Source organism: Saccopteryx bilineata, chromosome 10 (genome assembly GCF_036850765.1).
Source record: "Saccopteryx bilineata isolate mSacBil1 chromosome 10, mSacBil1_pri_phased_curated, whole genome shotgun sequence".
Classification (NCBI taxonomy): domain Eukaryota; kingdom Metazoa; phylum Chordata; class Mammalia; order Chiroptera; family Emballonuridae; genus Saccopteryx; species Saccopteryx bilineata.
Window position 1 is genome coordinate 22921114 of NC_089499.1, and position 25398 is coordinate 22946511.

The following is a 25398-nucleotide window of genomic DNA, read 5'->3' on the forward strand; positions in this document are numbered from 1 at the left end:
CAAGTTGAATTACTTGGTTATCTATGCCAAAAAAGAGTGCTCTGACTTGATAGTGTGGTTCCTAGGACCAGATTTTTGTTTGAAAATAGAGAAATATGAAAGTACCAACAGACAGAGGAAATGAGGGGGGAAAGGCATATAGGAAAGGAGAGAGAGTGTTAACTGATAATAAGTGTTGGTAATGCTGATTTACTAGTTCCTAGGAGGTAGGTAAGGCAAGGACCAGAAACAATAGCTGTGGGGCCTGAGGAGGACTCAGTAGGTACACTCAGGTGACATATGGTGAGTCAGTGGCTTTTTAGGAGAACACGGGCTCACATGGCCCTCTCTACACTAGAGTATTTTCCAGCAAAGCTCTATGAGCTGCACCCTACAGACACTTGTGTGCTATCGTAAAGGGATGTTTTTGTGAAGAGGGAAAGGGTTACTGTGTATAATACAGCTACAATGTGAACTTAAGAAATAAAATACTGATGGCTTAGTAAAATATTAAGTCCTGGTTCTGTACATAAACTTTTTTTTCTTTTGAGAGAGAGAGAGAGAGAGAGAGAGAGAGAGAGAGATATGGAGGGACAGAAACAGGAAGGGAGAGAGACAAAAAACATACACTCATAGTTGTGGCACCTTAGTTCATTGATTGCTTTCACATATGTGCCTTGATGTGGGGGGGTGGGGGTTGGGGGGAGATCCAGCTGAGCCAATGACCCCTTGCTCGCCAGTGATCTGGGCTTAAGCCAGCAACCTTTGGGCTCCAGCCATCGACCATGGGGATCATGTCTGTAATCCCACACTCAAGCCAGCAGCCCCGTGCTTAAGCTGGTGAGCCGGTGCTCAAGCCGGATGAGCCTATGCCCAAGCTGGTGACCTTGGGTCCTCAGCATCCCAGACCGATGCTCTGTCCACTGCGCCACTGTCTGGTCAGGCGACACAGACTTTTTAAATTGACTCTTCCCTGCATTTTTCAAAAGATGGGTATTATTGTTTTTATTGTGCAGATGGAGAAACTTCAGCTTAGAGAAGCAAAAAGGTGGGCTTAGCAACCTGTACTAAGAGATACTGATAGCCTAGTAAAATATTAAGTGGTCATATAGGTAACAAAGGTCGTATAGCTTAGCAAAGAAAAAAACAACATTAATTGTAGAAGGCATCACTGGTGAACGGTGATGGTGTTATGTAATTTAGAAGTATTTTGCTGTTCCACTTCACGTGTCCATCCTGTTTAGGAGATCTCAGGCTATTCTGTGAGTGGACCAGTATGTGTCTTTAATTCATACTGAACAAAAAGCCACACAATATTTTTAAAGAAATGCTGTTGATTTAACTGTAAGTAAGAGTGTTTATATGTTCACTTGGGTTGGTTAATTTGCTGTTTCAAGCTAAGTTATGATATTCAAAGTCTAAATAAATATAGTGGCTTGAAAATAAATTTGGTGGAGGAAATATTTGTGACTTTTTTAATAGAATAACTATCCCTAGAAAAGTTTTATGCTACTGAAGTTGGTTTATTTTGGTTGTAACTGCCAATATGTACCCTAGAAATCGCTATGAATGGAGTCCCTTTTTTCTATCCCTCAACTCTCTAAAAACAGGTTATAGAAGACTTTTGCTTCTGGATATGATGGAATAACTGGAACTGAATTTTCCCTCCCATTTTAAATAGAGAAATGAATAAAATATACAAAACAGTAATTTTCAGACATTGGACAATAGGCAGCACAGGTGTCTGACCTCTGAGAGAGGAGAGGCAAGTTAGATGAGCTCTGTGATTGCCTGAACTTATCGCCTAGGGACAGTTTCCGGGCCACAGGACGGCGAGAGGGATCTGAACAGAGCCCCGCAGGCTCTTAGATTTGAGGAGACAGAGATTGGGATTTGGGGAGGCCAAAGAAGTTAGAATATGAGGTGTAGAATGTCAGACAGGAGAGAGTTATGCACAGAGGGTTTCAACAGTCTGAAGAAGGGTCCTTTGGAATGTTCGGCTGAGTACTGGTCTGGGCCAAAGGGAACTATCTGCGATCGGGGAAATCACCACCAGAAAGCAGTAGGAGAACAATTTCTGTAATTCACACAAGGCGTGGAAGAGGGTATGTTTCCATCAGAGTGGAAAGACCCTGTGATGTACAGTGCATTGGATGGAGTTTACAGTAGGGTATTGCTTTAAAAGTAGGTCTTAATTAATTTTACACTAAAGACTACAGTGGATCTGCTTTAAAAATTCTTTTTAAAAAATGGAATTTATTGGAGTGATACTGGTTAACATAATTGCACAGGTTTCAGGTGCCCAATTCTACAACATATCTCTGAAACAGGTGTTGAAAGAATTAAACTGATTTCAAGTATCTGCATGCTAGAACAAATTATAACACCACTGAAAGAAATGTAATAAAATTTAGCACCCAGCTATGCAAAATTCACAATATATGACACCTCAATTTATTTTTAAAAAGTAGAAAAATTTGAGCCACAGCCAAGAGAAAATAAATCAGTCAGCACATCCAGAAGTGACAGAATTGAGGCCGTGCGGGGGACCCGGGTTCGATTCCCGGCCAGGGCACATAGGAGAAGCGCCCATTTGCTTCTCCATCCCCCCCCCCCTTCCTCTCTGTCTCTCTCTTCCCCTCTCGCAGCCAAGGCTCCATTGGAGCAAAGATGGCCCGGGCGCTGGGGATGGCTCCTTGGCCTCTGCCCCAGGCGCTAGAGTGGCTCTGGTCGCAGCAGAGCGACCCCCCCCCCCAGGGGCAGAGCATCGCCCCCTGGTGGGCAGAGCTTCGTCCCTGGTGGGCGTGCCGGGTGGATCCCGGTCTGGCGCATACGGGAGTCTGTCTGACTGTCTCTCCCCGTTTCCAGCTTCAGAAAAATACAAAAAACAAAACAAAAAAAAAAAACTGGCATGTTAAAGAAACTATAATAAATATGTTTATATGTTCAAAAGAATAGAGGAAAATATGACTGTGATGGAAGGAGAAGTTGAAAACATAAGAAAGGCCAGATGGAACTTCTAGAAATGGAAATCCTGAAATGAAAAATATACTAAGTAAGAGTCACGGAAGATTTGAAAATTCAGGAAAAAAAATTAGTAATTTTTAAAGGGGTAGTAATAGAAACTATTTAAATGAAAGAGAGGGAAAAAGACTGAAAATAAATAAGCAGAGCATCAGTAATTTGTAGGACAAGTTCAGGTAATCTAAACTCTTAACATACGTAATATTGGAGTGCCAGGAAGGAGGGTGCAAGAAAATAGTACTGAAGAAAAAATTGTTGAAAACTTTCCAAACTTAATGAAAACTTTGAACTCACAAGCCCAAGTAGTTCAACAATACCCAAGGAGAAGAAATATGAAAAGAATCACCTAAATGCACCTAAAATCAAATTGCTGAAATAAAGATGTAACAATTACAAAGTACTTGAATTGGCTTCAAAATACATGAAGCAAAACTGACATATTAAAAAAAAAAGATAAATTTTAATTATAGTTAGAGATTTCAACTCTTCTTCCTCAGTAGTAGATATAACAAGTAAATAAAAAGAAAAAATAAGGAGATAGAAGACCTGAGTCACACTATCAGATTGACATTCACAACAGCAGAATACACATTCTTTACAAGTGTAAACGGAACATTTACCAAGATAGGGGATAGTCTAGGCCCGTGGTGGGCAAACTCATTTGTCAACAGAGGCAAATACCAACAGTACAACGATTGAAATTTCTTTTGAAAGCCAAATTTTTTAGACTTAAACTATATAGGTAGGCACATGGTTATTAACTAATTAGGGTACTCCTAACCTGGCCAAAGAGCTGCACTCAAGGGGTCAAAGAGCCGCATGTGGCTCACGAGCTGCAGCTTGCCGACCAAGGGTCTAGGCTATTAAACAAGTTTTAATACATTTAAAAGGATTGAATGATATTCACTGAACCATCATAGAATTAAACTAGAAAGATATCAAGAAGAATCCCAAACCATTTAGAAATTAAATCAGATGCTTTTCAATAACTCATAAGTTTAAAGAAACAGTCATAATGGAAATAAGGAAATATTTTAAACTCATGAAAATAAAAACATGATGTAGTCAGTAACTGAGATAAAATCTTGCAAGATGAGGACATGCTTCTGATATGCATAACCTTTATTTAGCCTGGTATTGTGTAAAGTGCCTACATATTTAAATTTATTAAATGCAGCTAAAACAGTGCTTTGAGGAAAATGTATAGTATATAAGTTATTATATCAGAAAGGAAGAAAGATATTAAGTCAATGATTTCACCTTTTAATTCATGAAACTAAGAGGGAAAATAGAACAAATTAAACCAAAATAAGTAAAAGAAAGGAAACAGTAATACCATAGTAAAAATTAATAAAATAAAAATCAGAACAGTATCAAAATCTAATCAGATTGAAATCTGATTCTTTGAAAAGATCAATAAAATTGATAAACCTAACTAGACTGATCAAGAAAAACTTAAAAATTGATACAAATTACCACTATCATAAACTTCTTAGTACAGATGTTAGAGATATTACGATTGATCTTATGTCAACAAAATGATAATTTAGATGGAATGGGAAAATTTCTTAAGAACACAAGCTATTAAGCAGAAACAGATTTCCTGAAATACCCTATGTGTATAAAGAATTTAATTTTTTTAGTGAGAGACAGGGACAGACAGACAGAAGGGAGAGAGATGAGAAGCATCAATTCTTCATTGAGGCATCTTGGTTGTTCATTGATTGCTTTCTCATATGCATCTTGACTGGGGGACTCCAGCAGAGTCACTGTCCCCTTGCTCAAGCCAGCAACCTTGGACTCAAGCCAGTGACCTTGGACTTCAAGCCACTGACTTTAGGGCTCAAGCCAGCGACCTTGGGTTATGTCTATGACCCCACGCTCAAGCTAGTTGAGCCCACACTCAAGCCAGTGACCTTGGGCTTTCAAACTTGGGTCCTCAGTGTCCCAGGCTGATGCTCTATCCACTGTACCACCTCCTGGTTAGGCAAGAAATTGAATTTGTAGTCTAAAATGTTTCCACAATGAAAACTTTCTTCCCAAATGGCATTATGGATGAATCCAGTCAAACATGTAAGGAAGAAATTACACAGTCTGCCAGAAAATTGCAGGATTTGAAGGAACACCTCCCATTTTATCTTATGAATCCAGCATTACCTTGATACCAAAACTAGATAAAGATCTTACAAGAGAATCAAACTACAGACTAAATATTTCTCATAAATAAAAATTGAACCAGCAATTATAAAAAAAGATACTACATCGTAATCAATGTAGGCTGAATAATGGCCCCTAAGATGTCTCTTATTTTTAATGCCTAGGACCTGTGGCAAACTTGAATTTACAGATGTGATTAAGTTAAGAATTTTGAGAAGGGGAGATTATACGAGGTTATGAAGGTGAGCTAGATGTAATCACTGAGGTCATTAGGAAGAGAAGTAAGAAGATCAGAGAGGAAATAGATGTGACAAAAATAAGTGGCTGTAGTAAGCTGAGGAAGTGATCCAGACCCAAAGAATGTAGGCTCTTTCCCGAAGCGAGAAAAAGTAAGGAAATGGATATTTTCCCTTAGAGCCTTCAGAAGGAACCAGCCATGTAGGATTTTGAACTTCTGGTCTCCAGAAGTATAAGAGAAGAAATTTGTGTCATGTAAGCCACTATCTTTGTGGTGTTTTGTTATAGCCATAGGGAATTAATGACCAAGTGGAAATTCAGGTTTGGTGTAAAATTTAAACATTTATCAATGTAATAACTGCATTAATAGTATAAAGGAGAAAAATCATATAATTATCTCAATAGGTGCAGAAAAAGCCTTTGAGAAAAATTCCACCCCTGTTCATGGTGAAACCTTAGCTAACTAGGAATAGAGGAAAACTTCCTCAAAATGATAGCATCTACAAAAACCCTACAGTCAACATCACACTTAGTATCACTAGTATTTTAATTACAGTATTTTCAATATCAAAGACTAAATGCTTTTTCTCCTTATGATTTGGAAAAGGCAAGAATGTCCTGTCTAGCCATTTTATACATGGTATTAGAGTACCTAGCTATTGTAATAAGCCAAGAAAGAAATTAAAGGCATACATACAGGTTGCAAAGGAAGGAATAAAATTGTCTTTATTCACAGACACAGGATCATGTGTGTAGCAAATCTGAAGCAATCTATGAAACTACAGAATTAAGTGAATTTAATAGGGTTGTAGGATACAAAATTAATTTATTTCTGTGTAGTAGCAATAAACAATTATAAATTGAAATAAAAAATTACCACTTTTAGTAGCACCAAACATTTTACTTGGGGATAAATCTGACAAAAGCACAAGACCTAAATGTTGAAAGATTCAAAACATGAAGAAGTTCAATCACAGTATGTTTTTGTCTGTCCTGTCTAGGTCTCTGTATTAATTCAATACGCAGACCGATGTTATAACCTACGGGAAAAATTTCAGATATGTTTTTCTCTTGCGTTTTCCTTATTCTTTGTATTATTCTCTTTCTGGAGTTTTTCCTGCTCAACTTTCTTATTCTGTTCTCTGCATCTCAACCTTTTGTGTTTTCATCAAATTTGTCATTGATATATTCTGTCTGAATTCCTCAGATCTATTTTTTCTTTTAATAATTCCTTCTAATTTACTCTTTAATCTGTTCTGATATGTTTGTTGCATCTACAAGTACATGATAGTTTGTGTTGTTCAGTGTAAATTTTGAGTTTGAACTCATCTCTCAAGTTCAGCAGAATTTGAATTTGTTTTTAATTGATGATTGTGGTTGTTTGCTAGTTTTTTTCAACTGTCCTGGGCTAGAATTTATTTTGGGGATCCTATACCACCTAAATTCAGATGCCATGAGTTGGGTGTTTCTTTTTTACAGTAACTGTCATACTTCTTTAACCTCAGCTGACAGTTTTGCCTCTCTGATAGTAGGAAACACCAGTTTTATATACCTCTAGTTTGGGTTTTTTCTTTATGTTTTGGAACTTAGGATTTTCTTTTTTCACTCTTGAACTGAGCTACATATTAATTGCATTTTTTTTTTTTTTTTACACAGAGACAGAGAAAGAGTCAGAGAGAGGGGTAGATAGGGACAGACAGGAATGGAGAGAGATGAGAAGCATCAATCATCAGTTTTTCATTGTGGCACTTTAGTTGTTTATTGATTGCTTTCTCATATGTGTCTTGATCATGGGGCTACAGCAGACCGAGTGACCCCTTGCTTGAGCCAGCGACCTTGGGTCCAAGCTGGTGAGCTTTTGCTCAAACCAGATGAGCCTGTGCACAAGCTGGCGACCTCAGGGTCACTCAAGCTGGCGACCTCAGGGTCTCGAACCTGGGTCCTCCGCATCCCAGTCCGACACACTATCCACTGTGCCACTGCCTGGTCAGGCTTAACTGCATATTTTATAATGTTCTATTTTATTGAATGTGTATTTTTAGTGAGGAGAAAGCCCTGTCTATGAACCTAGTATTCCATGTTTTTGGATGGTTGCTGATTTTTATTTGTTTTTACAACACTTAGTTACAAGATTAGTCTTTATTTCTAACACTCAGTTTTTTAAATCTGTCGCTCTGATCTTACTGTAATACTCTTTTTTTTTCTGGATTGTTGCTCCTGTTTCGTTTCAAAACCATAGCATTTTAATAATAAGAGTTTTGATGGAATATATTTATTTATAAACAAAGGACTCACTGTCAAAACTGTGAATTTGTTTTTGAATGAATTGCGGGAAATTTTGAGCGTGTTTAAACTCTTGTTTTGTCAAGACACACCTTCGCAGAGGGTTCAGTTCATCCTTGGCACCGAAGATGATGACGAAGAGCACATCCCTCACGATCTCTTCACGGAAATGGATGAACTGTGTTACAGAGATGGAGAGGAGTATGAATGGAAAGAAACTGCCAGGTAGTAGATTAAGTCTCAGTGTTTAAATGGCTTTATGCGATCTCTTTTTGTAAAGAGAATATAAAACTGAAATGATTAGATATCAGGTGCTTTCAAACAACGAGCAGAGAAATTTCCTTGAGTCTGAAAATTATGTTTAGTTTTTCTCATTATTCTCAAAATTTGTTTTCTTAAATAATCCTTACTATAACATAACACAAAAGTAGTTGTTAGAGATTTTCATAGTCTTTTAATTAAAAATATTTGAAAAATCAAAATCTTGTTTATTTATTTCACTGGGGAACAAATTTTTGTTCATTTTCTGTTGCATGAGGTTTTAGAACTGTTTCCATATATTTCTGCATCGCTGATTCCAAATCTGAAATCTGTTTTTTGGTGCATGCTCTAGTTTTTATGCAATTTTAATTTCTTTTTGTTACACTAATGGCATGCATTGGTTTTTAAATTGGAGTTAAAGGGCAACGACTCTTGGATTGAACATAACCACAAGGCAATTAATGTTTTACAAACATCACTTTTACATAATTGTAGTTGTTTTTAAATGTAAAAAAGTATTATCTGATAAAAACACCCTCTTATTTTGTTTTAAGATTGAATTATGGCTTCTTAAAGTAGGCGTAAATGTAAGAATAGTCCTGACACCTTCTGTTATATATGTGGCTGTTACACACTTCAACGTCAAAGGTGCAATATTTCATCATTTGTGACACGTGCATATATTGCCTATTTTCAAGTTCCCCTTGGTGATCAAGACAAGAATTGGGCTCCTCATATTGTGTGTCATAAATGTGAAGAAATGCTTTGTGACTGGACAAAAGGAAAACTCAAAGGAATGCCTTTTGGTAGTCCCGTGGTTTGGCGTGAACCTAAGGACCACAGCAGTGACTGTTATTTCTGTCTGATCCATACAAAGGGCATCGGCAAGAAAAAACGGCATATGATCGCATATCCTAATATTCCTTCAGCAATACAACCTATCCCATACTTTGAGACACTCCCGGTTCCTGTTTTCAATGGTTTTATTTCTTCTAAGGACGAAGAAAGTGAACATGGTAATCAAGTGTATTTTGATAAATGCATGAGGAAATGGTTGTAGAATCTGAAGGGTCTTCTTTTGATGCCAGTCATTAACCCCTCAGCAGTTTAGCCAACCTGAATTGAATGACTTAATAAGAATGACATAAAAATTGTCCTCGACATTCTGAAGTATGAGGAGCATAACTGGATCATTTGTGTGGATCTTAAAATGGTAAATTTCCTGCTAGGACAACAGAAAGGTTTCACGAAGTATCCTTGCTTTCTGTGTTTGTGGGATAGCCGAGCTCGGGAGAAACACTGGACACAGAAGGAGTGGTCGAAACGTGAAGCTCTGGAAGTAGGGATGCAAAATATTGTGAATGAACCTGTAGTTAATCGAGACAGGATCATTTTCCCCCCACTTCACATCAAACTTGGCTTAATGAAGCAGTTTGTTCAGGCTTTGAATAAAGAAAGTGAATGCTTTCAACATATTATTTCTGCTTTTCCTGCCTTGTCTTTTGAGAAGATAAAAGCAAGTGTATTCAATGGACCTCAAATTTGAACCCTTGTATGAGAGGAAGAATTTGCCAGGAAGATGAATAGAAGGAGAAAGCAGCATGGCAGTCTTTTGTGGCAGTTACAAAGAACTTCCTTGGCAACAAAAAAGCAGAAAACTATGAACTTCTGGTTCAAAGGACACTGTTGGCTTTCCACGACATTGGATGTAACATGAGCGTTAAGATTCACTTCCTGAACAGTCACCTTGATAAGTTTCCCGAAAATCTTGGAGCTGTTAATGATGAGCAGACTACTGCTAGAGCATCAAACGAGATTGTCCTCAACAAGTACACAAACGCAAATAAGTTTTGCGCAAATTTTATGATTAAAATAAGTGTTTTAATATGTTCTGTTTTAGAATTGTAGACAAATTCTGATGCAATCTTATTTTTTGGTGTATTAGTGTATTTACTGCATTATATAAATTATAATATTTTCACAAAGATGATGCCCAAGAAGACATTCCACTTCATTTTGTTAAACTAAATGTTGAAAATTTTACAATAAGATGAAAACCTAAAATCTTGAATTGCAAAAATACTGTAGCTTACAGAGAAAAACTAATGTCAGATTTGAGATCAGCACACTCGAATTAGGTAAGAATTAGGTTTTTGTGGATGCAACAAAAATTTTGTTCCCCTGTGTTTTTGGTTTAAAAGAGGATTAGAAGTGGAAACTAGGAAGGGCCATCGTTTGTTTTTGTAGACTTATTATTGTGATAACTTAGAATAGAAAGAAGAAATGCAAAGATAGTTTGTGGCTAATAGATAATTGTAGACCATTAAACTAATTTGTAAAAGTATGTTTGTAGCCAAATTTTGTTTTGTTATTGGTGGTCTTTGTTTCTCTTTAAAATAACAAGTTTATGTTTATCATATAAAAATGAGCCAATGAGATTGTCATTATTTATAAAATATCTTTATTTATTATATACGCTTTAGATGGCTGAAATTTGAAGAGGATGTGGAAGATGGTGGTGACCGGTGGAGTAAACCCTATGTGGCAACTCTCTCCCTGCACAGTCTTTTTGAACTGAGAAGTTGCATTCTAAATGGAACAGTCATGCTGGACATGCGAGCAAGCACTCTAGATGAAATAGCAGGTTATACCAAATTGATGCTCTGATGCTTAAGTTGCACTGAAATTAGAGATACTTAAATAAGGGAAAGAAAGTGGAATTTTAGGCCGTGGGTTTAACCGGTATGTGTTTAGCTTCCATTCAGTGTAGGGCAGCATGACGGGTAGATGTATAATAACACTATTTAACTCTGATAAGTTTGGAGTCTAGAAGAGTAAATTAGACATAACTACAGTATCAAGAAGAATGTGACTGCTGCCATAGCCAGATATTGAGCCTGTTTTCTGGCAATGTGGAGGAAAGAGCTTTTTGTTTCCTCATTTTCTGGACCAGGCATCTGGGGCAGATCTATAGAGTATGTTAACCACACAACTTATTTATAAAATGTGAACACATGGGAACAGGGAGCAGTTAGTATACGAGAAAAGAAAGTATTCTAAGGAGGATGAAGAGAAGGAAGAAAAGGATAGAAAATATTGACAGGTGTGAATTTCAGGAAAGTTAGTGTAAGTATCCAGATTTCTTGAATAGTAATTGGAGACATGTTTGGAAAATAAATTAGAGATGGAATGTCACAAGCCTTGAATTATGGGGTTAAGAAATTGGATTTTATTTGGGAGGCATTTTAGCTCTTTAGTGATTTTTAAGTTGGAGAGTAATGTAATCTAATATATCAGGATGATAATTCTGGCAAGAATATGGAGGGTGACTTTGGATTAGGAAACGATTAGAAGCAAGTTAGATCAGTTATTCTATTGGAATAGGCTAAGCAAGAAATGATGATGACCTGGACAGTTGTAGGTAGTGGCAGTGGGAATGAAGGATACTGTGGAGGTAGAAAGTAGAAAGAGACAGCTGTGATTAAGTTATTTCACCACTAACTATAATTGTTCAAAACTAACATCAAGTTCAGTGGTAATGAATTTGATAGTGTGACTACCTTTACAGATTGCTCCCATGGAAAATCTATAGCATTTGTTCTTCAAGAGAACCATAAACTATTAGAATTTCTCAGGGTAGAAATATTTTGATATTACAAGATTGTTAGATTGAGCACATGTTGCAAATCTTTTAAAATTATCATTAAAAGTGCTAACTTTTTTGTCTTTAATGAAGGAAGATTTGAATTAGGAGTATGGAAATATGGACAATGAGTCTTATTTTGGCTTTGCAATTATCACACAATACAATGTAACATTTTAGTAAATGTTTTGTATAATCCACATGTATGGTAACCTGTAGTTATTGTGTTAATGTTATATTTAACCTGCTAAATTGATCTCTTCCAGTGGCACTACTTAACAACATTAATATTAATATATCATTTTTATTGATTATTAAAAAATATAAAGCAATAAAATATTAATATATACTCCAAAAATTAAAAAGTCAAATCACCACAATAATTTATAAAATGGCATCATCATCAATCTCCTCACCTCCCACTCTCTTCTCTCACAAACTAATACATCTTCCTAGAACTTACTGCTTCATGATATTTTATCTGTTTGCTCATTGGTTCTATTTTTGGAAGAATAAGAGTAAAACTTCATCTGCTTAGTTAACTGGTGTATTCCTAAAACCTAATAGGTACTCAGTAAATAGTTAAATGATAAAATGAATGAGTCCAGATATTCATGTCCAGTTTTGGGGGGGGAGTGGTGAAGCAATACAATACCTTCACTTCCTTGGAAGCCAATATTATTGACCACTGAGTTTAATAGAATTTATTGTATCCATATCAGGAAAGCATTTGCAACTATAGGGAGGCTATTAGTATATAATAGTAGCCTTCTTATAAATAATAGTACTTATTAAAATAAGGTCTCTATGTAATTTGTTCATTTTTGTTGGATAATATTCATATTTACCTTTATGGACCCAGTAGTTAATATTGGAAAAGAATAACACTTGCCAGAGTTATGTAAGAATCTTATTTTTCTAGTACGGTGTCACTTAGATTTATTCTATGCTATACTCATCCAAGTGTTAGTGACTTAGTTGATTTATTTTTTGTTTCTTTGAACAGATATGGTCTTAGACAACATGATAGCCTCTGGCCAGTTGGATGAATCCATTAGAGAGAATGTGAGAGAAGCTCTCCTGAAGAGACATCATCATCAGAACGAGAAAAGATTCACGAGTCGGATTCCCCTTGTTCGATCTTTTGCAGATATAGGCAAGAAACATTCTGACCCTCACTTGCTTGAAAGGAATGGTGAGACGAGTTGTGGCGTCCAGTTTTTGCTAACACTTCCATTCTAACAGCATTCCTGTATGTTACAATTAGCATTTTGTGCGAGAGATGTCTTTTCCTGGTAATTACATAGAGCAGTTAATTATCTTTTTTATTTTTTAATGGTATTATTTGTGTCTTTAAAATATTACTTTTGGAATGTCTTTCTTTAGCTTATCTATAGAAGTCATTTAGCTGAAAAACTTTTGCATTCTCTTTTAATATGGCACACTTAAGTTGTCAGTAATTTTTAAACACTATCCCCGTCTCTAACCCTGAATTCTCCTTTCTGCTTTTTGATTTCTGTTATGATCTATACATTTAGTTAAGTGATTTTTTTTTTCCTTTTGTCTCTTGAATATACTTTATTTACCAGGCAGAAACAAGTGTTTCTGAGTTGGTTTGCTGAATTCAATACCCCTGATTTTTACCATTTGTGATAGATTTCTATGCTTATTCCTACCTATACCAGGAGAGACCGAGCCGTTGCGAATGACGCAGACCTACATGCTTCCCCTCTCCACTCTCACTTACGGTCTAGCGGTGGGTTTCATGTGGGACGTGGGGAGACAGTGCTATTTTAGCCACTTGCTTTTGTCACTATCTTAAGGCGGGCACACTTGGAGGCCTTGCCTTTCCTCTTTTTAAAGCAGAGGATTACATCACTAGGGTTCTATTTTGGCTCTCGGAGAGCTGGTGACGGCTCTGGAAAACCCCAGCGCAGAGGGTTGGAGTTGTTGATGAGGGCCATTATTTCCTCTAGCTGCTACTATTTATTACCCCAGGCTTAAGAGGATTACAGTGAAGAGCAGTGGAGGATGGGCCACAATGTCCTTCTAGCCCTGAAAGAATAGTATGGCTTTTAAGTGTTCTACAGGCAAACGGCCATAGGAGATAGAGTTATTTATATCTAAAGTTGACACAAATCGTTGTTTGCAGCTCAGTGTAAATGACTTGAGTACATTTTCTTCTGAGCTTTGGACCACTAAAAAAAATGTCCTTTTAATCTGTTTTAAATTATGCCTTTGCATAGTTAAGGAAACTTCAGGATAAAAGAAATCTCTTAGGGTCCTGAATTCAATTGAGAAGTATGCCACCTACGTCACATTTTGCCTCTTATTTTCATCTTTCATGTGTTCTCTACCTCATGAAATGGGTTCATTCTCTACCTCATGAAATGGGTTCAGTTACCTAGTGGAACCCTATTAAATTTTTATTTCTCATATGCAGTGGCTCCTGATTATTCTCCAATTGTCATGTGGTTTCTTTTAAACATATGACAATGGCCGTTTTCTTTTAAATGCCATTTTAGCATGGGAATTATGTTACTTTGTTGTATTGTAATTTGATAGTTTTCCTGCATGTAGCTACTTTTTTAACTAAATGGTGACTGTTTGTGGATTGAAGATTAATCTTTATTTTTAATATTTCTGGAATCTCTTGGGCATGAACTTGGATTACTTAGATCATATGGGATTGATTGTTATATTTTTTGTTTTTCTAAAAACAATGTAATTTCACTAAGGTATACTTCATAGAATAGGTATTTAAAGTATGGGTATACATTACCTTCTGAAATATGTAAGACTTACCTAGTTTTTGCTGTTGTTAGTGAGAAATATTTTATTCTTATCTAAGGAAAACTTGTACATATTTGTTTAAATTATCTGCTGTATTACAAAGGAAATATTTTAAGATATTTATTAGTATCTTCAGAGAGCTCAAGAATATGTATCCTTTAAAATTGAGACGATGTTTTTCTTTTAAAAAGTGACTATAATTTTTTATGTTTTTAAATTTTTACTTGGGAACACTATTAGTAGGTGAGGCATTGTTAATGTTATAAATATTTGATTTTTATCAATTAGAAATTAAAATTTTTATTAATGATCAATTAGAATGATAGGACTTATTAATAATGTGACTTTTCTAATAAGAGAAAATTATCTGCAGTGGTTCAGTATAGTGTAGTACAAATACTGTTCGTGCTGGTAAATTCTGTTTTGGGTTCTAGTTCCTAGATTATTGTATTATATTCTCGTTTGATATTTTTTACTTATTTAAGCAGTGACTTTGTACTGATACTGTTTTTTTTTTTAATCCACACCATTGGGCATTCTAATTCCTAACAATTGTTCCCCACAATCTAAATTAACATTGTGTTTTATTTTTTGTTATTAATAATATTATTTTTGGATATACCTTCAGAGAACTAATTACAGCTTAAGCACTTTTCAGTGACTTTCTAATATTTAAAAATCTGATTGCCACGCTGACCCTTATAGCATGCATTTGAAATGTTGGGCCTCTAAAGCTTGCCATTTCCAGTGTAAATTGATTTTGTGTGTGTGTGTTTCTGTTTACCTCCTGCAGTGAAACTTCATCATGTTTCATTTATTTGTTTTATCTCAGGGGAAGGCCTTTCCGCCTCCCGCCACTCTTTGCGAACAGGTCTGTCTGCCTCAAACCTTTCATTGAGAGGAGAATCACCTTTGTCTCTTCTTCTCAGTCATCTTCTTCCTTCTTCAAGAGCTGGAACCCCCGCAGGCTCGAGGTGTACAACCCCAGTGCCCACCCCGCCACACAGCCCTCCTTCTAGCCCTAGCATCAGCCGCCTGACCTCCAGAAGTTCCCAGCAGAGTCAGCCTCAGGTCCCAGAACTCCTGGTCTCCCCTGCCAGTGATGCTATTCCCACAGTAGTCGTTCATCCGCCAGAGGAAGACTTAGAAGCGCCGGAAGGCCAGGAGCAAAAGGAGGAGGAAAATGTTGACATAACTCCAGGCAACTATTCAAAATCCTCCCTGTGTGGTGCTCTCTGCCTCTGGCTCACTTGCACTTGGAATGCCTCGCTCGTAGCACCGAGCTTAAGCAGCATTTGTAGATGATGCTTACGATTTATTTTGACTTCTGCATGGTTTTCTTTTCCCCTTTATAATATGTTACAGAAAAGAACAGAAAGATTTTTAAGTTATAAAGAGACTAAAAGAAGGCTATACATAACTTAGGGCCTTTCAGAAATTGTCACTGAGCTATTTCAGGTCAAGGTATTTGCATTGTTCAGGCAATCATAGATGTTTCTATAGGTAATCTTTTAATTTGCCATAATTTTTAGGAAATGGTGGCTTTTCTTGTGCATTCATAAGGTGAATGAACACATTGTACATAAATTTTAATGAGGTGAGATGCCTTTTATCTACTTTTTGGTGCTTTTGTCCAAAGAATGCATTAAGTTTACCTTCCTAACAGTAATAAGATTGAATGTTCATTTTCTCATTTTGTTTCTGAGAAGATTGAGATTCCCTAAAGACTGCCTGGAATCATTATTATTTCAAGATTAGTATTATATTTTGGAATAAATTTTAGTTCTCCTTAACTTGATTAATGTGTTATCTACCTTTAATCCCAATTTACCTTGAACTTTTCAAGACCAGAGTTCCTATAGTTGTGGCTAGAGTATATATTTGTATGTGAATTAGTAAAATTATCCTTAGTGGATAAAAGTTTTGTAACTTATTTAAGGGTTATATATTATGAAAATTTTATTTTTTATATTAATTATGTATTTGTACTTATATCCAATTCAGTTAAAGAAATATTCTTTAGTGGCTACTTTACTGACAGTCATGCATCGATGTGATATATGTGAAGACTAACTAGTGTTTTTAATCATATAATATTATCACATTTCTCTATAATACCCATAATATCTAACTCTTCAGTGGTAGTTGATAGTTGTTAAATTAGCCTATTCAACTGGTATAAAAATTTGTGTAAGTTAGGTGGCTACACCATTTTGAGAAATTCAGACTCAGAAAGGTTAAATGATTTCTCTGGATCATACAAACTAGTGAGTGAGAGCCTATGTCCTCTGACCAAAAATCTTTGTGCTCCTGCAAAATATGGCCGGCTTCTTACTCTCTTTATTGGCTATCTCCAAACATACTGAAGTGGTGTTTCCCATTAGTTGTGTTTTTGGAGGATAATTTATATGTAAAAGAGGTAAACTCATTTCTAGCACATATTTGCAACTACTAATACAGTGATTTTTAACCAGTGTGCCCAAGAATTTTTTTAAATTCTGCAATACCTGACTATTTAGTCAGGGACACTGACCTCTTTTCCTATAGATTGTAAAAAAAAAAAAAAAAAGAATGACAACAGCCAAGACCAATAATATGTCTGGGGTGAATGCTCTGTTTTGTTTATTTCCCAGAGAGAGAGAGAGAGAGAGAGAGAGAGGAAGGGAGTTGAGACGCATCAACTCATGGTTGTATCACTTTAGTTGTTCATTAATGCCTTGTTCATATGTGCCTTGACCGGGGTGGGGGTGGGGGAGCTCAAGCTGAGCCAGTGACCTCTTGCTCAAGCCAGAAACTTTGGACTCAAGCCAGCGACCTTGGGATCATGTCGGTGATCCTGTGCTTGGACTGGTGACCTTAGGGTTTCAAACCTGGGACCTGAGCATCCCAGTTCGATGCTCTGTCCACAGCACCACCACCAGTCAGACATGAATGCTCTGTGTTGAACCATAAATATATAGTTCATATAATAGAAGTGCATCTTATTGGTCATATTGCTTAATGCGGTAGTATCTGATTGGTTAATTCTTGTACCAGAAATCCTTATATACAAGTATAGATACTTGATTTTTTAAAAAGCCATTTTTGAGCAAGAAGGGTAGGTAATGACTATTATTATTATTATTTTGTAAACTGAAATTATACCAATTTTTTATTGTCAGATCAGCAAAAATAATTTTTTTGGTGTGCTGCAGAATTTTAGTAATTAGTTTATGTGTGCCATGAGATGGAAAAGGTTGAGATCGCTATTTTAACTCAGTGTTTCTCAAGCCTGGCACTGTCCACATTTGGGCGGACCCTCCTTAGCTGTAGGGGCCTGTGCTGTGCACTGAGGATGGTTTGCAGCATCCCTGGCCTTTTCTCACTGGCTGCCCTCAGCACTTCCCAGCTGCAACAACCAAAAATGCCTCTGGGCATTGCCAGGTGTCTCTTGGGGGACAGAAATCTTCCCAGGTTGTGAACTATATCTCCAGCTGCTTCTACTTTCAAACTTTCAGTGACAGAAAACTCTTACAACTTTGATTTCTTTTTCTCTAGTATGATTTTTGAATCTCATGGTTGATTTTGTATATACACATACATTTATTTATTTTATTGTTTATTTTTATTTTTTTTTACAGAGACAGAGAGAGAAAAGGATAGATAGGTACAGACAGGAACGGAGAGAGATGAGAAGCATCAATCATTAGTTTCTTGTTGCGACACCTTAGTTCAGGGGTCGGGAACCTTTTTGGCTGAGAGAGCCATGAACGCCACATATTTTAAAATGTAATTCCATGAGAGCCATACAACGACCCATGTACATTACGCATTATCCAATAAAAATTGGATGTTGTCCTGAAGGACAGCTGTGATTGGCTCCAGCCACTCACAACTATGAACATGAGTGGTAGGAAATGAATGGTTTGTAATACATGATAATGTTTTATATTTTTAATGTTATTATTTTTTTTATTAAAGATTTGTCTGCAAGCCAGTTGCAGCCATCAAAAGAGCCACGTCTGGCTTATGAGCCATAAGTTCCCGACCCCTGCCTTAGTTGTTCATTGATTGCTTTCTATATTGCCTTGACCGTGGGCTTTCAGCAGACTGAGTAACCCCTTGCTCGAGCCAGTGACCTTGGGTCCAAGCTGGTGAGCTTTGCTCAAACCAGATGAGACCGCGCTCAAGCTTGCGACCTCGGGGTCTCGAACCTGGGTCTTCCACATCCCAGTCCGACACTCTATACACTGTGCCACCACCTCCTCAGGCTATTTTTTTAAAGCAAAAATTTTCCTTCTTGAGTTATCAATGCTAATGATAGTTTTAACTTTGGGTACTTACTCATTTAATTCTGAGCACTAGGAATTTATTGGAGGAGCAGGAGGACTTCCTTTACTGGTTGAGAAAACAGCTTTAGGCCCTGGCCAGTTGGCTCAGTGGTAGAGGGTCACCTCAGCATGTAGATGTCTTGGGTTCAATTCCTGTTCAGGGCACATGGGAGAGGTGCCCATCTCTTCTGCATCCTTCCCCTTCTTTTCTCTCTCTCTCTTTTTCTTCTCTTTTGCAGCCATGGCTTGATTGGAGTGAGTTGGCCTTGGGCGCTGAGGATGGCTCCATGGCCTCCCCCTCAGGCATTAAGAAGGGCTTGATTGCTGAGCAATGGAGCAAAGGCCCCAGATGGGCAGAGCATTGCCCCCTAGTGGGCTTGCTGGGTGGATCCAGCATGTGGGAGTCTGTCTCTCTGCCTTCCCTCCTCTAAAAAAAAAAAAAAAAAAAAAGGAAGAGGAGAAAACAGCTTTAGCTTAGCTGAGATGAGATCAAGATGGGCTACATAGGGAAGGTAATGGTGGGAAAGGAGCACATAACCTGGCATGGCAGTTTTAACTGGTTCAGGGTGACCAGATTAGCTAAATGACTTCAGGTCATATCTTCCAGCTTTGACAATAGCTAGTTCCACATCATTTCTTCTTCCAGTTCCTACTTTATCCTGACTTTCCCCCACAACCTTCTCATTTCACTCTTCTCTACAAAATCTGTTTGCTGGAAGTATTCGGGGAAACTGTGCATATATGATATATTCTTTGATTATATGTCTACAGATTGAATATTTTTAGCGGTTATAAGTATACAGGTATTGATGCTCTGTTGCACTTGCTGCCAGGACCTTAATGGTATTCGTTATCTTCTTGTATGCGAGTCAGAAGCCACTGAAGATACTAGTTATCTATTCCTTTCCCACTCACCCTAACCCCCCTTTCCTTGGGCATGTATTCTAATAAAGGAATTGACTCTTCTGGAAGTTTAGGGACAAAATTCAAAGAAGAGGAATGTTAATAACTTCCGGTGCTAAGGCTGAAATGCTGAAAAATGAGTTAAGTTTTAGGAAATATTTTATTTCAGAATTCTTTAACACTTGAGGAAAATGAGCATGTGTCTAAATAGATTAGATATGCTTTTTTATACTGAGACTTTGGGGCTACAGTGGCATTCTAGTTTAGGTATTTAATAGAGAAGTGGCTATCACAAAGGTCTTCTCTCATTGAACTTAAACAATAAACTCGAATGACGTAGGTTATTAGTTAATAGTATTTATATTCTAGAAAAAGGAAAACTGCCTTAGGTACATTTAATTTATGTGCTTAAAATTCTGGAATTTAATTACCAATATTAACCATAAGGTTTATAGGGTATAACCACAAACAATTTGAGTTTCTGTGGGTCGCTAGATTGCTGTGTGAATCGTAGAGCCTGTTGTAATTCAATCTGGTGCCTTTTCTCCTGTGATACTTAGTGCTCTATATTCTTGAACTAGATATTGTTGGTGTTTTGAAAAAATGAAGTACTTTTTTTTTTTTTTTTTTTTTTTTTTACAGAGACAGAGTCAGAGAAGAGGGATAGACAGACAGGAACGGAAAGATGAGAAGCATCAATCATTAGTTTTTCCTTGTGCGTTGTGACTCCTTAGTTGTTCATTGATTGCTTTCTCATATGTGCCTTGACCACAGGCCTTCAACAGACTGAGTAACTCCTTGCTGGAACCAGCGACCCTGGGTCAAAGCTGGTGAGCTTTTTGCTCAAGCCAGATGAGCCCGTGCTCAAGCTGGCGACCTCGGGGTCTCGAACCTGGGTCCTTCCACATCCCAGTCCAATGCTCTATCCACTGCGCCACCGCCTGGTCAGGCAAAATGAAGTACTTTTAATGGTAGAAATCTATGGTGTACTTGAAAAATTTTGAGATTTGAACCTTTTGCAAAATAGTGGTAGTAATTGGTCACATGCTACATCGCGCTGTTAGGTTATTTTGTTGTGCAATGTTGCAGCTATGTCACTTGAAATGAGTCTACTAATGCTGGAACATATATCATTTGTCATCCCAACAAGTAAATGTTACTGAACATACAGCCATCATTTCTAATCCAGACATAGTTTATGAGTTTGGATCGTAGAGGTTGTGTGAGGTACTTAAAGTCACACGGCTTACAGAGTGGCAGAGAGCGCTTATTTTCAACACAGATCTGTTCAATGAAAAAACCCTTTAGGTATTTATATTATTGAAAACATTGCTATTATATTGGGAAGGTGTATATTTTTAGAAATAAGGGTAGTAGGCAGCACATACATGTTACCTAACAAATGAAATTCCTGAGCAAACTATTATGATTATGAAACATTATGGTAAATTTATCCTACATGTATTGATGTCGTTTTGAAATCTTCCGAGTTACATTTAGGACTCATCAGAAAATTTATATTTTTATTGACGCAAGCATGCGAAGTGTCGATAGGCACCATTAACCTTTGCAGCTCACATGCACGTTAGACATATTGGCAGTGTTGTGTCTAAGCCTTTGTAGTAGTAAATGGACTCAGGTCTCCCCTCTTCTGTGATTCTGCACCTACTCACGTTGTTTCTTTTTGCGAAGGCCACCATTTTTGAAAATTCCAGTGATATTATTTAAAATGTTAAAATGAGTAGCTTTACTATTGCTTAAAATGTTATTCTCGTCTTTCTGGTTTGGTACTAACACTGGCACTTTTTTTTTTTTGACCTTGCACATTTGCTCATAGTAAACCACCACTTTCAGGATACGAGCAGAGTTAGGTTACGGTGTAAGTTTTCTTCTTACTCATTTGGAATTTGCTTATTCTTAAATACAGGTGTTTTGGCCTCCCCACAGTCTGCACCTGGAAACTTGGACAGTAGTAAAAGTGGAGAAGTTAAAGGTAATGGAAGTGGAGGCAGCAGAGAAAACAGTACTGTTGACTTCAGCAAGGTAATTCTGTCGTTAACTATTCATTTTCTAAATCATGCTTACCAAGAAAATTGCTAGTCATGTACCTTTAGTAACATTGATTGTTGTAATTTTTTAATAGACTTCTGCTTACAAAGCTGCTGCGATGCTTGTAATAGGGGAAGGTCAGAAATTGTGAGAAAGGTAACAATCTCAGAGCACTTGAATATAACATTATCTTACTAGTTTTAGAAATTTTGACAAAAGAACATGTAAATAATATGGCATATTTCTCATCTGTACCTCCCCAGAGATAGATATCATGAAACATCAGTACCTTTTGAATTCGAGTCCTTTGTTCTGGAGCTACCACCACTAGAAAGATTGATTCTGGGAACAATGTTACAGAAATAGTAGTGAGTTCAGCCTTTTCCCGGCTGTAATGCGATCCCAGAAGTACTGCTTTATGGTGTCAGTACTTTCTGGAATGTCACCGGGAAGCGTATCGCTGTTTCCTCCTGGGTAGGTAAGGGCATGGATTTAAAAATAACTCGCCTATCTCAACTCGGATTTTTTTTTTTTTTTTGGTAAATATTAAAAAAAAAATTTTGTTGTTTTGAAAGAGAGAGAGAAAGAGAAAAAGAAAGGAAGCATTAACTTGTTCTACTTTGTTCCATTTGGTTGTACACTCATTGATTGCTTCTTGTACTTAGCCTGATTGGGAGTTGAACCCATGACCGCTGGTGCTCTGGGTCAGTTCTGTATCCACTGAGCCACCCAGCCAGGGCCAATAGATGAGTGTTCAGGAGAAATGTAAAAAGAAAACTTTTTTCAACAAAAGGGCAAAAACCTACAAGTTCAAATTACAGTTGAATGTAAGACATACTTTATGAGTACTACTTCTTCATAATTGATTCTATGTGGCCGTTTTCATTTAATGCTATTAATTTGCTACAGGATACTTTCAGCATTTTAATAGTTTGGTATCCAATGTCAGATGTTAAATTAAATGTGATTACTCCAAGTAAGATTTATTTCTTTCTCTTCAGTCTTTTGTGATGCAAAGTATAGATGACATTTTGTAGAAAAGCAGTTTAAATGATGATTTAATGTAACCTTGCTGTTGCCTGCTCTACCATGATAAAAAGCTTTGCACGTGGAACACTGATTGAACAAAAAGCTATTGCACTGTTACTTCTGTGCTAACTCAGTTACATTTTTACTGGTGCTCCGCATATTTCAGATGAGTAAGAAGTGTTCAGGAACTGAATTGCCATTTATTCTTGATAAATAAATAAATTAATATAATTTACATTATAGATCTCCTCTAGACATGGCAGATGCCGTTGATTTTTGTTCCTCTGTCACAGTTTTACTTTTTTTTATTTGGACTATCGTTGTGTACACCTCCCTGTCTCCTGTTGGGCAGGAGTCTGCCTCCTGGCACTGTAGTTGTGGCACACTGGGTGTGGGACTCAAGAGACCCGCCGTAAGTGCTGGTTTTTTTTTTTTTAATAGATAGCCCTGTAAGTGGTTGTTTAGTGACTTGTGTGAAACTGCATATAAATGATGAAGTTCCCATGCTTTGATATCATGTTTGTAACCTCTTCTTTGTAATTATACACAGACAACCAAATTTGATTATATGACACTACCATATGTTTATACCAGTAATGGCTATTTATCTCAGTTTTAAATAAAAATAAAAACATTTCTTCCACTTAATGACAACACTGGGGAATGCCCAGAGTTCTTTAAAATAAAAAGGATTTATAAAAAATACAAAGGGACATGACTTCTTTTTAAGATTATACAATAGATTATCATGAAATGAATATTTTTTAGCCCTGTGTATAATTTCATGAGCCATTGTTAGTTTGTGAACTATATTTTTGTCCTTAATAGTTTTTAATGAATAGTGCTATATTCATTGAAAATTTTCTCTAGTTTCTATGCTTGGTAATTTAGATTTCTTGAAATACTATAGTAAAGATTATGACAGCTAAAAGAGTTGGGAGTGGTGTTTCATAGATGTAATTTGCTTGCTTTTTTGTATTTGTCTACTCCATCCTTTGTATCTGTGAGAATTTTGGCATTTATACATGCATTAGAAACAGTTTTGATTAGCAAATACTAGTCTTAAAAGCATCTTTTCTTTCCTGTTTCCTTCTACATAGTCTCTTATAAATACCATGCAAATTTTATTTTAAATTATTATTTCTTTGTCAATAGGTTGACATGAATTTCATGAGAAAAATCCCTTCGGGAGCCGAGGCATCCAATGTCCTGGTGGGAGAAGTGGCCTTTTTGGAAAGACCTATCATTGCGTTTGTGCGACTGGCCCCTGCGGTTCTCCTGTCAGGGCTGACCGAGGTCCCTGTTCCCACCAGGTGAAGCGGCAGCTTTACAAATGTGCCGACATAGTATAATCGCGTCCTTTTACAAATAATCCCGTCGATACCTTTCTAAGAAGTTTGATATCTCAGGAGCTTTGCTTTAGGAAACTTCATCATTTTAGATGTCTGTTCTGTGCAGGCACTGGAGTCGGAGAAAATGGAGTTGAATCCTTGCTCTGCCGCTTCTGTGGAGGGTCAGACCTGACTCAAGATTGTCTAAGCTTCATTTGTAAAACAAGGACAATAATACCTCGTACTTGAATAAATGTGATGTCTCTGAATTAGGCAAAATGTTTTGTTCTGACCTGACCAAAATCTTCCATTCAAAATACATTCTGAGTAAAAATTAAAATAGGGGTAATAGCCATAAGAATAATTAGCAAGTTGTGTAATGAGGAATGATTAATCAGTTCTTTAGCTGTTTGACTGTTTCAACTTAATCCTAAATGAGAATAACTTTAAAATATTTAAAAATTATTTTTATAATGGTAATTCTGAAGAATTAATTGCAACTTGTTTGAAATCTACATGCCTATTTTTATCATGTATTAATGGTGCATTAATGGTGTAGTAGGTATTAAGATAAATGAGAAAAATAATTCCATAGATTCAGATTTAAATTCTCAAACCAGGGAGATGAATACTTCCAATTTGGATAAGTATAAATATTAATGTTTTATTGTCATATTAATAAGGAAACAGTTAAGTAGGAAGTCAAATACTTTTTATCTAGTCACTATAAATAAATAAATAAATGTAAAATAATATGAGGTTTGTTGATAAATTTGAAGTTGTAGATAAAAATTCTTTTTCTTTCCAGTTAGAGTCTTTATCCACATTATATTTTAAGGGATTGCGCATTTTTTTTGTGTGTATACCCTTTAACTGTTTTATTAGGCAAACTTTACTCTTAAGTACTTCAATGGGATTGGTATTCACGAATTTATTATTTTTGTCCAACAGACCAGAAAAAATCGTTTACTCAAATTCAAAGGGATGTAGAAGATGGGAACTTTTAATGTGAATCACTAAGTTCCCTTAATTACTGTCTTAGCCTGAGGAACATAGGAAGTAATAATTAGTAGGAATTTAATTATGAAAGCCTTTCTTAGTTTTGTAATTGCTTCAGTCTGAGTAGAGTTGCCAGCTTCTTTTCAATGATTGGTGTGGGAGGATGATAAAGTAGACTGTTATTTTTGTGTTTACTTCTCTGATTTTTGTTTTTAATGATTGCTGAGGTTTATGTACATGTTTCAATCTAAGTATTTTACTGTTTTCTTAGGTTTTTGTTTCTGTTACTGGGTCCAGCAGGCAAGGCACCACAGTACCATGAAATTGGAAGATCAATAGCCACTCTCATGACGGATGAGGTAATTAACATACCCTTTGAAGTGGGCACTGATGAAGAATC

At 36.6% G+C, this 25398-nt stretch overlaps 1 protein-coding gene across 14 annotated transcripts in view; it reads left to right on the top strand.

Annotated features, from left to right (window-relative positions):
* The window catches only part of SLC4A7 (solute carrier family 4 member 7), a 111316-nt gene that overhangs the window by 41787 nt on the left and 44131 nt on the right, over positions 1-25398 (top strand). For 4 of the 14 annotated variants that reach the window (XM_066244953.1, XM_066244951.1, XM_066244952.1 and 1 more), the window contains exons 4-10: positions 7767-7905; positions 10425-10585; positions 12591-12740; positions 15210-15578; positions 21518-21633; positions 23824-23981; positions 25270-25357. In XM_066244953.1, the coding sequence (XP_066101050.1) occupies positions 7767-7905; positions 10425-10585; positions 12591-12740; positions 15210-15578; positions 21518-21633; positions 23824-23981; positions 25270-25357 (1181 nt within the window). Of the gene's footprint in view, positions 1-7766; positions 7906-10424; positions 10586-12590; positions 12780-15209; positions 15579-21517; positions 21634-23020; positions 23081-23823; positions 23982-25269; positions 25358-25398 lie in introns of all 14 variants that reach the window. The other 10 variants (XM_066244955.1, XM_066244959.1, XM_066244961.1 and 7 more) reach the window with 4 other exon arrangements.